At 45.2% G+C, this 16894-nt stretch overlaps 1 protein-coding gene across 1 annotated transcript in view; it reads right to left on the reverse strand.

Moving 5' to 3' along the window:
* Positions 1-16894, reverse strand: part of VWA3B (von Willebrand factor A domain containing 3B) — a gene marked incomplete at its 3' end in the record, with an annotated part of 132266 nt that overhangs the window by 42289 nt on the left and 73083 nt on the right. Inside the window, exons 14-18 of the mRNA XM_081100670.1 lie at positions 15280-15407; positions 11088-11245; positions 6281-6397; positions 2843-2930; positions 2608-2764 (exon numbers count right to left, since the gene is read on the reverse strand). Of these exons, the coding sequence (XP_080956796.1) occupies positions 2608-2764; positions 2843-2930; positions 6281-6397; positions 11088-11245; positions 15280-15407 (648 nt within the window). The remainder of the gene's footprint in view (positions 1-2607; positions 2765-2842; positions 2931-6280; positions 6398-11087; positions 11246-15279; positions 15408-16894) is intronic.

Raw genomic sequence — 16894 nt, forward strand, 5'->3', positions numbered from 1 at the left:
TTCTAGTTTTTGTCTACTTTTTCATAAAATGTTATGTCCAAGTCTCAAAAAGCTATACATCCCACTAAGTGGGAATAATTTTAGATTATAGTTTTCTTATTTTCCCATTGACAGCCAGGGTCTCTTAAAGTCAAAGGAAATATTAAGGAATAGGAGATGTCAGTGTGCTTTAAGGGTGAAATTGGAACTCATTACAGTCCATTTCCATCATCATCATGATTCTTGCTCTTACTATCAACAATGAAGGACAGTAAGCACGCTGGGCAGTGTGTTACCTGCCCCAGGTTTGTGAAGAGGATGTGCAGTGCCACAAAGAGCACAAGCCAAGTCCCCTGGAAGATGCACTTGAGAAGCTTGGTCCTCTCTCCGTGGCTTTGCTTTCTAGCGTCAGAAGACGCGGAGGTTCTCCTGAGGACCAGGACCTTCACTACTCTTCCTCCCAACTTTTCCTTCTTAAATTTCACTCTTGGCATTTCTCTCTCTCTCAGCTCCATGTGGTTTGGTCCTGTCCCCAATGTTACCACCTGGGTCACAGCCACCTTGACCTTGCCTTCTCACTGCCCCTCACCTTCCCGGCCTCAGACCCCTCCAACTCTTGTCCAGATAGCAGTCAGAGCCCAACCTTGATCTTTTCTCTCTGTGAAGAGCCTTCAGATCCCCTCAGAATGACATTCAACATCCTTAACTCTGTCAAGACCTTCCGTCCCAGCTCTAGCACCTTCCTGCAGCCACACTGAGCTTCCTCTGGAGTGAGACCTTTCTCTGACCCTCAGACTTCTGTGTGCTCCCCACGGCCTAGGACCCTGCTCCTCACCTCTGCACCTTCATAACTCCTTTCCCCCGGCCCAGACTCGGGCTGAGCAAATGCCCCAGGTCCGAGCTCTCAGGCCACGTCAGAGCATTTCTCTGACATGAAACTGGATCTTTGACCTACACTTCCCAGAGGTCACAAGAACTAGAACTTCTTATTTTAGTTGCCATTTCCTTAACTGTGTGTCATATATGTTACCAATATTTTTTTGAGATCTGCCTTAATTTTATTTATATAGTTTTATACAAACATTTTTATTTATTCAATCCATAAATATGCCCTTCATGGTTTTTTCTTTTATTTTATTCTCATGTTTTCCTACCCTATCATGTTTGTTTTTAGAGAAACTTACTTTTGATGTATCAAAGCTTATTGCGAGGGTTAGAAGGAGACAAGATAAGCATAAGAAAACTCTCTCCCAGGGGGAGTTCACTAAGTATCCTCTACTCCAAATAAAACTCAATAATTTAATAAAATAAATCCACAGCATATGAGAAGTTGTCACCAAAGTTGCTAGAAGAAAGCTTCACGTGATAAGCTGATATCTGACTAATCAGGTAGCGTTCACTGCGGGCGTAAATAGAATCTGCCAGTCACAAGCTGACAGGGTCAGGACCACTCACCTTAAGCAAAGTCATGAGGAACCCAGCCTAAGTGATCACACACACAACCTCCGGAGCACGAGCCACTGGCCACGCCAACTCGACTGATGTGGAAGCCCATGGGCATAATTCCTTACATGTGACTAATAGAAAACCTCCCCAATTCACCCACTTCTTCCAAATATACCAGATCTCAGCTATTCCAAGAACAATTAGATAAAGCTCTTTTTAAAAGAAGTTTCCTGCCTTTGATTTCTTTTTCAACTTTTTATTATGGAAAATTTCAAATATGTAAAAAAGAAGACAAAACAGTGGAATGAGCCCCCTTCTCCCCCCACCCATTCAATAGTCTTATAATCCAAATATAACAATTATCTACTCATGGCCAATGTTGCTTTACCTACTCCTCCCCTCCCCCCACTGTTCCCATCATACAGATTATTTCGAAGCTAATCCCAAACCCTTTCCATTCCTCTGTAAATATTTCAGTGTGAGGTAAGGTTTTAAGGATATTTTTTTCATTTAGTGATTGTAAGGCCTGACATGTTCCTATTTAAATCATTAGTTGCTGTTTCATTGAAGCTCTGGAGTTCAAGCCTTAAGTTCTCTTGTCTTTTGTGTTCCCCATCCCCGTGCACTCTGGCTGCTCCACTGGGTCTGTTCTTGCTAAGGGCAAGGACCTTATCATCACACAAGTCAGTGGGAACTCTTCACACTTATTTGGCTTCCTCCACAGGTAACCCTACCACACACCCTCTTATTGGAAGCTCTTAGCTCTTTCTCTCCTTCTGGGACATGAATGACTGTCACTCATCACTCTCTTAGGGCTCTTTTGTTCTGGCTAACTCTCCATCCATCTGTCTTTCTGTCTCCCTCCCTCCCTCCCTCCCTCCCTCCCTTCCTCCCTCTTTCTCTTTTTCCTTTGGAGACTTTGACGATGCACTCAGGAAGAGAAGGTGAGCAACAGAAGAACCTCGTCTCTCACAAGCAGAGAAGCCTGAACTGCCAACTAACGAAGGCCAGTTCCTTCTTAGCTTGACAGCGAACATGCTTCTCACCGCCTTTATAAAGAACTCGATTTCAGTGGGTGAAATGAACTCTGGTTACAACTGTACAAGGCATTGACGTGGACGGCTTTTCACTGAAGCACGGAATGAAAACTATGTCGAGCAGAGACGCAGACCATCAGCTCACCTCATCAAAGACCTTGGAAGTCACATGCTTGCCCAGGATGGGAACGTAGGTGGGGCTGTGCGGGACGGCCGTCGCCGACAAGGCGTCCATGATGGTGAGTTTCCTGGCGACCAAGCCGTGGGTCTTGAGCCAGTTTTCTGAAGACAAACCGGAAACACTGAAGAACACTTGCCTGTGACATTTTAAAACTTACAACAAAAACGGAACACACCGTCCCCAGAAAACTAAAACTCACTCCTGGTCACAAGTGTGGCTTCCTTCTGGAGTCGGTCTTTCTAGCGATGTGTCGTCTAGATGCTCGTTTGCCAGCAGGATGCTCAGTCCTGTGGACAGGGAAATGGCGGCTGGACAATGTCCTCAGGCACTGGGTTTACAGCAAGATGCAAAAGGGGCGCACACGTCTCTGAGCTCGGCTGTGACTGAGGCTGAGAAACGGACCTCCCTTCGGAGCACACTGTCCCTCAGACTGGTTCTCAGGCAACACGCACCGCGGTTGGCGCTGAACACCAACGCCCGGGTGAGCACCACCTGTCATTGTTTTACCCACCTCCCCCCCACCCCCACCCCGCCCCGGGCCACGGAGAGGTCCCTCCAGGGAAAACTGAGACGTACGCATGCTCTCACTTTCTAGAGAACACATTTTTTAAATGTTGAACAAGAATACCACTCACCACGGGTGGTTTAATGCGGCCCTCATTAGGCTCCTCCCAAAGTACACAGGGGAGCTTTGATCGACATTTTAGTCGGTAACAGTTGGTTTTGTGGCTCCTCAGCTCTGTGTAGGGAAACCAAATCCTTCTTAGGTCCTGCTTAGTTGTAGGGTCAATTCAGGGGTGGGCAAACTTTTTGACTCGAGGGCCACAATGGGTTCTTAAACTGGACCGGAGGGCCGGAACAAAAGCATGGATGGACTGTTTGTGTGAACTAATATAAATTCAAAGTAAACATCTTTACATAAAAGGGTACGGTCTTTTTTTTTTTTTTTTTTTAGTTTTATTCATTTCAAACTGGCCGGATCCGGTCCGCGGGCCGTGGTTTGCCCACGGCTGGGTCAATTGCTCACATCGGTATTTGGGGTTTTAATGCACACCCTTACATAAGCTTGGATTTATTCATGAAAAGGAATATTAGCTCATCAGATCAGCAGCATTTAGACGAAGGGGAATTTGGGAGTGAGCTAGTTAAAAGCCTAACGTATCCTATCCTAATCACATGATGAGCCCTTTAAGGATGGTGCCTGGAGCAGACTGAGGAGATGTGCCAGGTGAGCGGAAACTAGGGAAAAGACATCGCCTCCATCAGCCTGAGGAGCACAAGGGTCGATTAAGCTGTGGCCCAGCACCAACAGGTGTGATGTCACCCAGGTGCACCCCACTACCCAGGGGATTCTGGAGTGTGTGTGTGTGTGTGTGTGTACTGGGATTTATTATTTATCAACTATCTGAAATATAGGGGAAAGTACTACAGTAATTAAACTTTTAGAAATTTACTATTTTAACAATAATGACTTTATCAACAGTAATAAAAGCTGTTTAGACCGGAGAGGAGTTTATTGGATGGTGCCACCTGTGCCAGAAGGGAAAAAAATAAACCACCTGTGGCCCTGGCCGGGTAGCTCAGTTGGCTAGAGCGTCATCCCTATACACCAGGGAAGGTTGTGGGTCCGATCCCCAATCAGGGCACATACAAGAATCACCAATAAATGCATAAGCAAGTGGAACAGCAAATCAATGTTTTGCATAAATAAGTGGAACAACAAATCAATGTCTCTCTCTAAAAATCAATCAATCAATAAAATATTAGAGTGATATCAAAAATAAATAAATAAATAAACTGATTGCGAAGTATTCAATGTTCAGACTCAAACCCTGCGGTGGCCGAAGCATGGCCACTGGCACCGTAGCTGCACAGGCCACGTGTGTACTAAACACCCAGGCACAGTAAGCAAGTCGCCCCCTAAGAAAACCGCGTTCACAAAAGCAGGTAGACCTGATTTACAAGAGAGTCCTCTGCACAGAAAGCAATCTGGACCCACTTAAAAGGATGTGCCTTAAGAAGAACAAAGTAGGAGGGATCTCAATACCTGATATTAAGCTGTATTACAAAGCCACTGTTCTCAAAACTGCCTGATACTGGCACAAGAACAGACATATAGATCAATGGAATAGAATAGAGAGCCCAGAAATCGACCCGAACCACTATGCTCAATTAATATTTGACAAAGGAGGCAAGAACATACAATGGAGTCAAGACAGTCTCTTCCATAAATGATGTTGGGAAAATTGGACAGATACATGCAAGAAAATGAAACTAGACCACCAACTTACACCATACACAAAAATAAACTCAAAATGGATAAAGGACTTAAACATAAGACGGGAAACCATAAAAATACTAGAGGAATCCAAAGGCAACAAAATCTCAAACATATGCTGAAGCAATTTCTTCACCAATACTGCTTCTAGGGCACTGGAAACTAAAGAGAAAATAAACAAATGGGACTACATCAAAATAAAAAGCTTCTGCACAGCAAAAGAAACCATTAACAAAACAAGAAAGCCCACTGCATGGGAGAACATATTTGCCAATGTTATCACCGATAAGGATTTAATCTCCAACATTTATAGGGAACTCATATAACTTAACAAAAGAGAGATAAACAATCCAATCAAAAAATGGGCAAAGGACCTAAATAGATGCTTTTCAAAAGAGGACATTCAGAAGGCCAAGAGACATATGGAAACATGCTCAAAGTCACTAATCATCTGAGAAATGCAAATCAAAACAACAATGAGGTATCATCTCACACCTGTCAGAATGGCTATCATCAACAAATCAACAAACGACAAGTGCTGGAGAGGATGCAGAGAAAAGGAACCCTCCTGCACTGCTGGTGGGAATGCAGACTGGTGCAGTCACTATGGAAGACAGTATGGAGTTTCCTCAAAAAGTTAAAAATGGAACTCCCATTTGACCCAGTGATCCCACTTCTAGGAATATATCCCAAGAAACCATAAACACCAATCAGAAAGGATATATGCACCCCTATGTTCATGGCAGCACAATTTACCATAGCAAAGATCTGGAAACAGCCTAAGTACCCATCAGCAGATGAATGGATTAGAAAACTGTGGTACATCTACATGATGGAATACTATGCTGCTGTAAAAAAGAAGGAACTCTTACCATTTGCAACAGCATGGATGGAACTGGAGAGCATTATGCTAAGTGAAATAAGCCAGTCAATGAAAGAAAAATACCACATGATCTCACTCATTTTTGGATAATAAAGACCATTATAAACTGATGAACAAAAATAGATACAGAGGCAGAGCTGCCTCGAACAGACTGTCAAACTACAGCGGGAAGCCTGGGGAGGGTTGGCGGGCGGGGGGGTGGGGGGTAACAGATCAACCTAAGGACTTGTATGCATGCATATAAGCATAACCAATGGACACAAGACACTGGGGGGTAGGGGAGGCCAGGGTAATGTCAGGGGGGGGGGGGAGGAGACATATGTAATACCCTTTGTAATACTTTAAGCAATAAAACAAAATTTTAAAAAAAGAAAAAGGATGTGCCTCCCCCTAAGTATCTATGCCCAGCTCACAGGAGCCGGCCCTGGGCAAAGGGAGCCCGCCTGGCTCGCTGACAGAGACCCTCTCCGCCTTGCCTCTGTCACCAGGAGGGTTCCAGCTGCTGGGAGTGGGAAGGTCGTCCGTCTTCCTGCTGCAAGCTGTGCTCTTGAGGGTGCACATCTGGCTTCTGAGCAGGCTGGTTTTGGTTGCTTCTGCAGGTATGACAGGGAGAGGGGTTAAAGGAGTGTGGGATGGAAAGAGATACTTCATTAGATGCAACTATTTCCTTGGATCCTTAAAAACAGAATGCAGCCTCTTTCCAACCTCAGAGCACGGCCCTGCCAGCAATGAATGCTGTGGCACCGGCTTGCTCCACTCATCTTAGGTCAAGCTCTGACCCTTCGGAGAGGACTCCGCCTCCAAGGTCATCTAGTTGTTGGCAGATTCATTTCCTGTGGTTGCAGGACTGAGGACCCTGCTTCCTCGCTGGCTGTCAGCCAGAGGCCTCGCTCTGCTCCTTACGGCACCGCATTTCTACTCGGGTGGCCCCTCCATCTCCAAGCCGCCACGCACACTGAGTTCCCCTCGTGCTTCGTCTCTGATTTTCCATTCTGCCACCAGCTGGAAAACGCCTCTGCTTAAGGGCCGTGTAGGTACCAGCCACCTCCTAGACCAGTGATGGTGAACCTTTTGAGCTCGGCGTGTCAGCATTTTGAAAAACCCTAACTCAATTCTGGTGCCGTGTCGCATATAGGAATTTTTTGATATTTGCAACCATAGTAAAACAAAGATTTATATTTTTGATATTTATTTTATATATTTAAATGCCATTTAACAAAGAAAAATCAACCAGAAAACTGAGTTCGAGTGTCACCTCTGACATGCATGTCATAGGTTCGCCATCACTGCCCCAGACCCTGTCTCCAAGTCGACATGACATAATCGTGGGAGTGATGACTCATAGTCACAGGGGTCAGCGGGGTCATCTTTGGGAGGCTGCTTTAGAAGCTCTGTCTCCCACAGTTGCTGTCCACACCTTTGTATTATTTTCTACCCTCTGTTGGGTCCCTTCAACTAGCACATGGACACTTATCAATATTGAAACTTAATCTGTGTGTGTTAGGGGATAATGAGCCTATACCAGCCGTGGGCAAACTACGGCCCGTGGGCTGGATCCGGCCTGTTTGAAATGAATAAAACTAAAAAAAAAAGACCGTACTCTTTTATGTAATGATGTTTACTTTGAATTTATATTAGTTCACACAAACACTCCATCCATGCTTTTGTTCCAGCCCTCCAGTCCAGTTTAAGAACCCATTGTGGCCCTCGAGTCAAAAAGTTTGCCCACCCCTGGCCTATACCAAGATACCTTGAGTTTTCACATGTGATTTCTTAAACTACACTAATTGTACATGTGTCTGTATTTCACAATTTAGAGGCACAAGTACCAAGGCTTTAGTAGTTTTCTTGAATAAAATGTGTTCTTATTTTTCAACAAGAAGGGACTTACCATCTCCCATAAGAAATTAGATAAAGTGAATAATAGTTAGCAATCTACAAATTATCTGTCTTTTGCACGGAAAGGTAATCCCTGGGCCTCCATGCATGGAGATAGAAGTGAGCTATATGTTAGTCATTGTTTTTCTAGGCCACAAAGGGTGAGTCCTGGTTGCCTGTGTAACCAGGAATTAAGAAGGATGCGTCTTCTTGGGAGCTATGCCTGTGAAAAGGAGCTAAATGATCCACATAAGAGCGCTGAGCTCCTGCCCCTGACCACAATGACAGCCCACCTTGACCAAAGTTACTAGGCAAAAATAACCACACACAGGATGCCAAAACGAAAATAAAATTTTGCTCTAAAAGTCTCCAAGCACTTTCCCTCTCCCACTCTCTCTCTAAAAAGAAAAAGGATCAATGGAAAAATATCCTCAGGTGAGGATTAACAAAAAATTAAGAAATTAAAAATAGTAGTCTCGAAGCATAAAAACGGCACTATTCACAGACGCTGCAAATAAAACATATTTATCTGGCAGTGGATTCAAGCATTTAACTCCTCCCCAAGCTCTGTGTAGTCCATCCCCACGTTCTTCACTGTCTATTAAAAACTGAAACAGAATTAGAACTCAGCACAGGGTTGCCTATCATTAGCAATGATCCCACATCTAAGTGAAATGGTGGAAGTGACAAAAAGCCATTAGGATGCTTAGGATGAGTAGCAAGTAGCATCTTTAGCAGATTTATTGGGCTGGGCAGGCAGGACTGGCAAAAGGGATGCAGACACGCTAGTGGCCCAGTATGGGAGCCTCTTTGTCCCCATGGGCCTAACACATTCCTCCCTCACACAAATACACCAGGACGAGTGGACAGATCATTCAAGAGGGACCAAGACATAGCAAGTGGCCCATACTAGGAAACCTCTCCATCTCTCTGGACATGAGGACACCCCTGAGACAATGGTGGAGAAGCCCCCACAACCCTCCCGCACGGAGAGACATCTGTAGTCCTGGCCTGAGAAAATTCAGGCAGCCCAGCAGGGACCAGAAGCAGCCCCAGTGAGACCAGAAAACCAAGCACCAAAACCACACCACAGAGGCTGTGAAAATTAAAATGTGATTGGAACCCCTTGACCAGGGCATCTACTTACTAAGAGGATTTCAATAGGATCCAGAGTCCCTACCATCATGCCCAAATAAATGTTCAGGATACTATAAAAAAATGACCCAGCATATCAAGAGCCAAGAAAATCACACCTTGAATGAAAAAAAACAATCAAATGACTCCAACACCAAGATGAATCAGAAGATGGAATTATCTGACAAGAAATTCAAAAAAGCTATCTTTTTTTCTCATCTTTTAAAAAAATACATTTTTATTGATTTCAGAGAGAAAGGGAGAGGGAGAGAGGGATAGAAACATCAATGGTGGGAGAGACTCATTGGTTGGCTGTCTTCTGAACACCCCACACGGGGGACCAAGCTTGCAACCTGGGCATGTGCCCTGACCAGAATATGAGCCGTGACCTCCTGGTTCATAGGTCAAAGCTCAACCACTGAGCCAAAGAAACTATCTTATAGATGCTTCATTAATCTAGCTATATAAAAGCCTAAGCAACCAGCTGACTGGCCGACTGGCTGGTAGCTATGATGTGCACTAACCACGAGGGGGCAGATGCTTAATGCAGGAGCTGCCGAGTGACAGCAACTTTGCAGAGTGCCTTCTTGCACTTTGGGACCCCTCGGAGGATGTCGGACTGCCGGTTTCAGCCCGATCCCCACAGGCCAGGCCAAGGGACCCTACTTGTGCACAAATCTGTGCATCGGGTCTCTAGTTAATTATAAGTTCTCTTGAGATAAATGCACAAATAGAAAATCTCAGGAAATACATATAAGTTATAAAAAATTTCCAAGTGTAAAACTGAAAAATAAAATAACAAATTATCTTGAAGAAATGAAACTTATGTTCACATAAACCTTGTACATGAATGCTTATAACTGCTTTATGTAATATTCCCAAACTGGAAACAACCCAAATGTTCTTCCAACTCTGATATATCCATATCATGGAATACTACGCAGCACTGAAAAGGAACGAGCTATTGATACATGTAAAACCTAGGATGAATCTTCAGGAAAATATGCTGAGTAAGAAAAGCCAACCCCCAAAGGTTATGTACTGCATGATTCCATTTATATAACATTTTTGAAATGATAATTTTTTACAAATAGAGAATTCAGTGGGCCCCAGGCTTAGGAAAGGTAGGCATGGTTGCAGAAGAGCAATGCCCAGGATCCTTGCAGTGATGACTATTCTGTATCTTGACTGTGGTGGTGGAAACGCAAAACTTCTCATGAGATACAGTTGCATAGAACCACACACACACAGACACACACAGAGAGACACATACAGAGACACACACAGAGACACACACAGACACACACAGACACACACACACAGACACACACACAGAGACACACAGACACACACAGAGAGACACACACACAGACACACATAGAGAGACACACACAGACACACACACAGACACACACAGAGAGACACACACAGACACACACACAGACACATACACAGAGAGACACACAGACACACACAGAGAGACACACACACAGACACACACAGAGAGACACACACAAGGACACACATAGAGAGACCACACAGACACACACACACAGACACACATAGACACAGACACATACATAGACAGACACACACACACGAACACAGTAAAACTGGGTAAACTGAATAAGATTGTGTCAATATCCTACTTGGAATATTGTACTATTACTAGAGGCCTGGTGCACAAAAATTTGTGCCCTCGGGGGGTCCCTCAGCCTGCTCCTTCTTGCAGTCTGGGAGCCCACAGGGGATGTCTGACTGATAGCTTAGGCCTGTTCCTCATGGGAAGCAGGCCTAAGCCACAGTCAGACATTCTTAGCACTGCTGAGGAGGTGGGAGAAGCTTCCGCCACCACCACTACACTTGCAGCCATCAGCCTAGCTTGTAGCTGAGCGGAGCTCCCCCTGTGGGAGCACACTGACCACCAGGAGGCAGCTCCTGCATTGAGCGTCTGCCCCCTGGTGGTCAGTGTGTGTCATAGAGACCGTTCATTCCCGGTCATCCACCATTATGGTCAATTTGCATATTACCCTTTTATTATATAGGATTTTTGCAAGATGTCACCAGTCTGGGGGAAGAGTGGGCATACAGAATTTCTCTGTATTATTTCTTACAACTGCATGTGAATGTACAAGTATCTCACTAAAAATTTCAATTAAAAAACCACCCGATTAGGCTTATTTTATAATATTGTGTGGGTTTCATTTTATTCTACTTCTTGCTTTGAAGAACAACCATTAATGACATTCAAACCATTTTGTTCACTGATACCTGCGTGGAGGAGTTTCTTTTTCTGAATCTGTTGATGTGAAAAGTCTTCTGGTACTTTCGACATATTTAGGGAGGACACCCAGGTTGCTTCAACATCAGAGTGAGGATCTGAACATTTTTCTGGGGTTGAAACCAAGGAACAGATTTCTTTTTGATGCCTATTTTGATTTAGATTAAAAAAGAAATAGACAAAGAAAAAGGAAAAACAAAAAGAAAAAGGCGGGGGAAAACATAAAATTTTCATCAAGAAGGCAGAGTTAGGTCAATAGTCATATTGAAAGTTGCAAACTTAAAGAAGTGAGCTCCCCTCCCCACTTACTAGTAGGTAACGTGTAAGAACAGCCCTTGATCGCTGTCCCACCAGAAGAGTGGACAGGGACCCAGATCTGGAGCCACTAGATATGGCTCATATCGCAGCTCTTGTCCTTCCTGGCTGTGTGACTCAGGGAGGTCGCCCAACCCTCTCTAAACTTCCTCGCTGTCCTCATCTGCAAACTGTAGGAACCAGCTGTGCTCTGACTGCAGGGGCCCATGTGAGGACCAACACGAGGAGAGCCGGCTGTAAACCAGGAAGCACTACAGCAGTGGTTCTCAACCTCGGCTGCACATTAGAATCACCTGGGAATCTTTTTAAAATCCTGATTTCTGGGCCTCATCCTCCGGAAATTCTGTTTCTTTGTTACTAATGTTGTGGCCTCACCCCATAACAAAGAAACAGAATTTCTGGAGGATGAGGCCCAGAAATCAGGATTTTAAAAAGATTCCCAGGTGATTCTAATGTGCAGCCAAGGTTGAGAACCACTGCCCTACAGGAACCCATGTCTCTGACCAAAGGGTTGAACAACCAACTCTTACAAAAGCCTTGGAACCCCTGGGGGCAACACCAGATCACAGCAAAACATTCTGGTACAGATCTGGGACCAAAAGGGACCCTGAAATGCCCCCGTATTTTCCTGGACACACCTTCTCTAAAGCTCTGAACACAGCAGCCACAGAAAGGAAAGTTTCCAGAACCATCTCCTGCTCCAGCAAGTTTGACATGCCCTCCCTCTTCACTCCATCCGCCCCCACACCGTGCCTGCTCCATGGAGCACCACCCAATGCGCACAGTCCTGTGTACCCCACCCCACTGTGCATCCGTGACAGAGGGGCCAGGCCCACATTCCCCTGTGTGTCCCAGTTCTCCTGGTTCCTCACTTGTACTCAATAAATGTTTGAAAAAAAGAAGGAAGAGAAGATAGTTGGGGGCTATTTTTTTTCTGCTGGTGGAAAACTAGAACACGGCAATTTGTTTTTATGTTACAAGGATACAGAATCAGGAGGCACTGCATTTACTCTTTCCTCTCCGTTAATTCAGAGCTCCTATTAGGTGCAAGCATGCTCTCGTTCAGTCCACCCAACTATTCCATGGCTGCCGTTACTCCCATGTCATAGATGAGGAACCTAACATGCAATGGGAGGAAGCCCAGATTAAAACACTTTTCCAGATTACATAAGAGGTCACACTGGTACTCTGGAACCTGCCGCCCCTTCCAGCCCCTAAAAAGAGATATATAAAAGAACTAGAATGCAAGTATAGTCAACTGACCAAGCCAACTTCCTGAGGTTTTAGTTTGATTAAACAAGGAGACAAGGGCAGTTGAGGTACTGGCTGAAGCACAGAGAATGTAATTTACACTGAAGTGCTGCCGATTAACTTGATTCTGAATTTATTTGTTCAAATCCTCTCAATTTAGAAGATACACCTGAGATTTCCCAGACAAATGCTTAAAAAAATGATGCTGTAAAGCCTCATTATAAGAGATGCCCAGTATAACAGTTATCTTGTTTTACTGATTCCATGCTCATATCCTGCCCCCAGCCCATATTAATGTTTAATTTGCTAATAGAAATATATTGAATTTTGATGAAGAGGAAATAATGGTTAATAAATGTATTTTCTAACTTCTTTCCATTTTGCTATCATTCTTTTCTTTCTTTCTTTATATTTTTTGTTGTTAATCCTCACCCAAGGATATTTTTTTCCATTGATATTTTTAGAGAGAGTGGAAAGGAGGGAGGGAGGGAAGGAAGGAGGGAGGTAGGAGAGACAGAAATAAATAAACAAACAAACAAACATCGATGTGAGAAAGAAAATCAATTGGTTATCTCCTGCTTGTGCCCCCACCAGGCTAGGGATCGAACCTGCAACCCAGGTACGACCATTTGGTGTGCAGGCCGATAAGAGCTCTATCCACTGAACCACACTAGCCAGGGCTGCTATCACTCTTTTAAATTAAAAAAAATCCTCCTAATAGAGTATTTATATGAAGCTGTGATACTTGAATTTCTGTACAATACTAAATCATTTTAATAAGATTTGACACATTTTCTGAACGTTGGGGTTGGTTTTGATTTTGTGTTTAAAAACTACTAATTAGAAACACATTAGAATATAGAGTGGGAAAAGGCCCAAGAAATCATCTATCCCAAATCCTACCGCCACACCCACCATTTCAAAGATAAAGAACTGAGACTCACAGCAATGGATGGGTGTGGAGGGAAGATAGAACTTGCCAACAGGCAGAGCGAAGTTAGACTTGGGTTCCCTGCACACGGGTGCCCTGCTCTGCCTCGCGGGTTGGGCCTGTTCACACTGGTATCAGGCCTCCTTCCCCACACACTCGTGCTGTGCCTGCCTGGCTCGGGCTGGGCCTGTTCACACTGGTATCAGGCCTCCTTCCCTGCATACTCGTGCTGTGCCTGCCTGGCTCAGGCTGGGCGTGTTCACACCGGTGTCAGGCCTCCTTCCCTGCACACTTGTGCTGTGCCTGCCTGGCTCAGGCTGGGCGTGTTCACACCGGTATCAGGCCTCCTTCCCCGCACACTCGTGCTGTGCCTGCCTGGCTCGGGCTGGGTGTGTTCACACCGGTGTCAGGCCTCCTTCCCTGCACACTCGTGCTGTGCCTGCCTGGCTCGGGCTGGGCCTGTTCACACTGGTATCAGGCCTCCTTCCCTGCACACTTGTGCTGTGCCTGCCTGGCTCAGGCTGGGTCTGTTCACACCGGTATCAGGCCTCCTTCCCCGCACACTCGTGCTGTGCCTGCCTGGCTCGGGCTGGGCCTGTTCACACTGGTGTCAGGCCTCCTTTCCCGCACACTCGTGCTGTGCCTGCCTGGCTCAGGCTGGGCCTGTTCACACTGGTGTCAGGCCTCCTTCCCTGCACACTCGTGCTGTGCCTGCCTGGCTCAGGCTGGGCCTGTTCACACTGGTGTCAGGCCTCCTTCCCTGCACACTCGTGCTGTGCCTGCCTGGCTCAGGCTGGGCGTGTTCACACCGGTGTCAGGCCTCCTTCCCTGCACACTTGTGCTGTGCCTGCCTGGCTCGGGCTGGGCCTGTTCACACCGGTGTCAGGCCTCCTTCCCTGCACACTAGTGCTGTGCCTGCCTGGCTCGGGCTGGGCGTGTTCACACCGGTGTCAGGCCTCCTTCCCTGCACACTCGTGCTGTGCCTGCCTCGCTCGGGCTCGGTGTGTTCACACTGGTGCCAGGCCTCCTTCCCGGCACACTCGTGCTGTGCCTGCCTGGCTCGGGTTGGGCCTGTTCACACTGGTATCAGGCCTCCTTCCCTGCACACTCGTGCTGTGCCTGCCTGGCTCGGGCTGGGCCTGTTCACACTGGTATCAGGCCTCCTTCCCTGCACACTCGTGCTGTGCCTGCCTGGCTCAGGCTGGGCCTGTTCACACCGGTATCAGGCCTCCTTCCCCGCACACTCGTGCTGTGCCTGCCTGGCTTGGGCTGGGCCTGTTCACACTGGTGTCAGGCCTCCTTCCCTACACACTCGTGCTGTGCCTGCCTGGCTTGGGCTGGGCCAGTTCACACCGGTATCAGGCCTCCTTCCCTGAACACTCGTGCTGTGCCTGCCTGACTCGGGCTGGGTGTGTTCACACCAGGCGTGGATAAAGCTGGCACTGCTTCTGAGGTCCATGCGAGGGCTGCAGAACTTACTTATCAAGTGAACATGTGGCCTCCTTAAGCCAATCCTTACTAAATTATTGGATGATAAATTCTCTTTGCTTAGAAAAATCCTAACATAGTCATACTGTGTGATTCTTTCAAAGAGACATCACAAAGCAGCACAGAAGGAAGAAGTGTCAAGGAGCGCAGAGCATCGGCGGGCTTGGGGCAGGGAGACAGGCAGTTTGGCAGCTCACTTGTCGCCTTCCTTTTCGCCGTTGTACCACCAGTCCATGATCAAGGACTCGGAATACAGGTTTTGCATCTTCTCTAAATCACTGCGTCCCTGTTCCATTTCCTTAATTAAAAGAGTGAGATCTTCATTCTGCCCAAATGAGAAGTGAATACACTATGAGATCACATAAGAGTTCACCCTGCAAACATGTCTAACACAAGACCAAGTGTACCAGGAAAAGAAGAATCTAAAAAATTTCATGTAGTTCTTGCATTATTCCATTTTAAACAGCTTTATTGAGGTATAATTTACGTACAGTAAGCTAAATGTATGGAAAGTGTAACATTTGAATAGTTTTGACATTCAAGCCTGTGAAACCATCATTGTAATCAAGACAATAAACATATCCATCACCTCCAAAAGTTTCCTCATGCCCATTGGAAATCTGCTCTCCCCACCTCAAGATTCCCTCCATCCCCAAGCAACTATTCATGTGCTTTCTGTCACTGTAGTTTAATTTCCCAGAATCCTATCTAATAATAGACAAAGATTCAAATTGACTGTACCTTCGCTATGCCCACCATTGGCTAATCAGAGTGATATGCAAATTAACCTCCAACAAAGATGGCGGTTAATTTGCATATGTAGGTGCGAAATGGTGGCGCGAAGACTGAAGGCGGTTCCGACTGGAGCAGTGAGGGCTTTGAAGGCGGCTCCGGCCGGAGCAGCACCAGTTTTCCTCCGGCACCTGGGACCCAGGCCTATTTGCACGAATATTTTCGTGCAACAGGCCTCTAGTTTTACATAAATGGAATCATAGAATATGTACCCTTTTTTATATAGCTTCCTTTACTCGTACAATTATTTTGAGCTTCCCTCATGTTGTAGCATGAATCAATAATTCGTTCATTTTTATTGCTCAGTATTATGTTGAATACTGAATCCCAACATTTAATCGCCTGTTGATGAGAGTCTGAGTTGTGTCCAGGTTTGGGCTATTATTAATAAAGCTATGAACATTTGTGTACAAGTCTCTGTATGAACATCTGCTTTAATTTCTCCTGAGAAAATATCTAGGAGTTGGAATGGTTGGATAATATGGTCAGAAATGTTAAAATTTTAAAGAAACTACCAAACTGTTTTCCAGAATGGTTGTACTAGTTTACATTCGCACATTCTCCACATTCTTGCAAACACTTGGTATGGTCAATCGTTTTAATTTTACTTATTCTAACAGCTGGGCAGTGGTATCTCCTCATGGTTTTAATTTGTATTTCCCCTAATGATTAATAATGTTAAGCATCTTTACATGTTCTTATTTGCCGTACATATATTTTCTTTGGTGAAGTATCTGTTCAAATCTTTTGCCCATTTTTTGAGTTTCCTTATCATTGAGTTTTTAGAGATATTTATGTATTTTAGATGGAAGTCCTTTATTAGATATACAATTTGAAAATAATTTCTCCCAGTCTACAATTTGTCTTTTCATTACCCAATTTATCTATTTGTTCTTATATAGATCATGCTTTTGAAATCCTATTAAAATTTTTTTCTAATATAAGATGACAAAGACTTTTTCTTTTTTAAAAAAAAGTATATTTTTATTGATTTCAGAGAGGAAGGGAGAGGGAGAGACA

Source organism: Myotis nattereri, assembly GCF_964212035.1.
Source record: "Myotis nattereri genome assembly, chromosome: 10".
Lineage (NCBI taxonomy): Eukaryota > Metazoa > Chordata > Mammalia > Chiroptera > Vespertilionidae > Myotis > Myotis nattereri.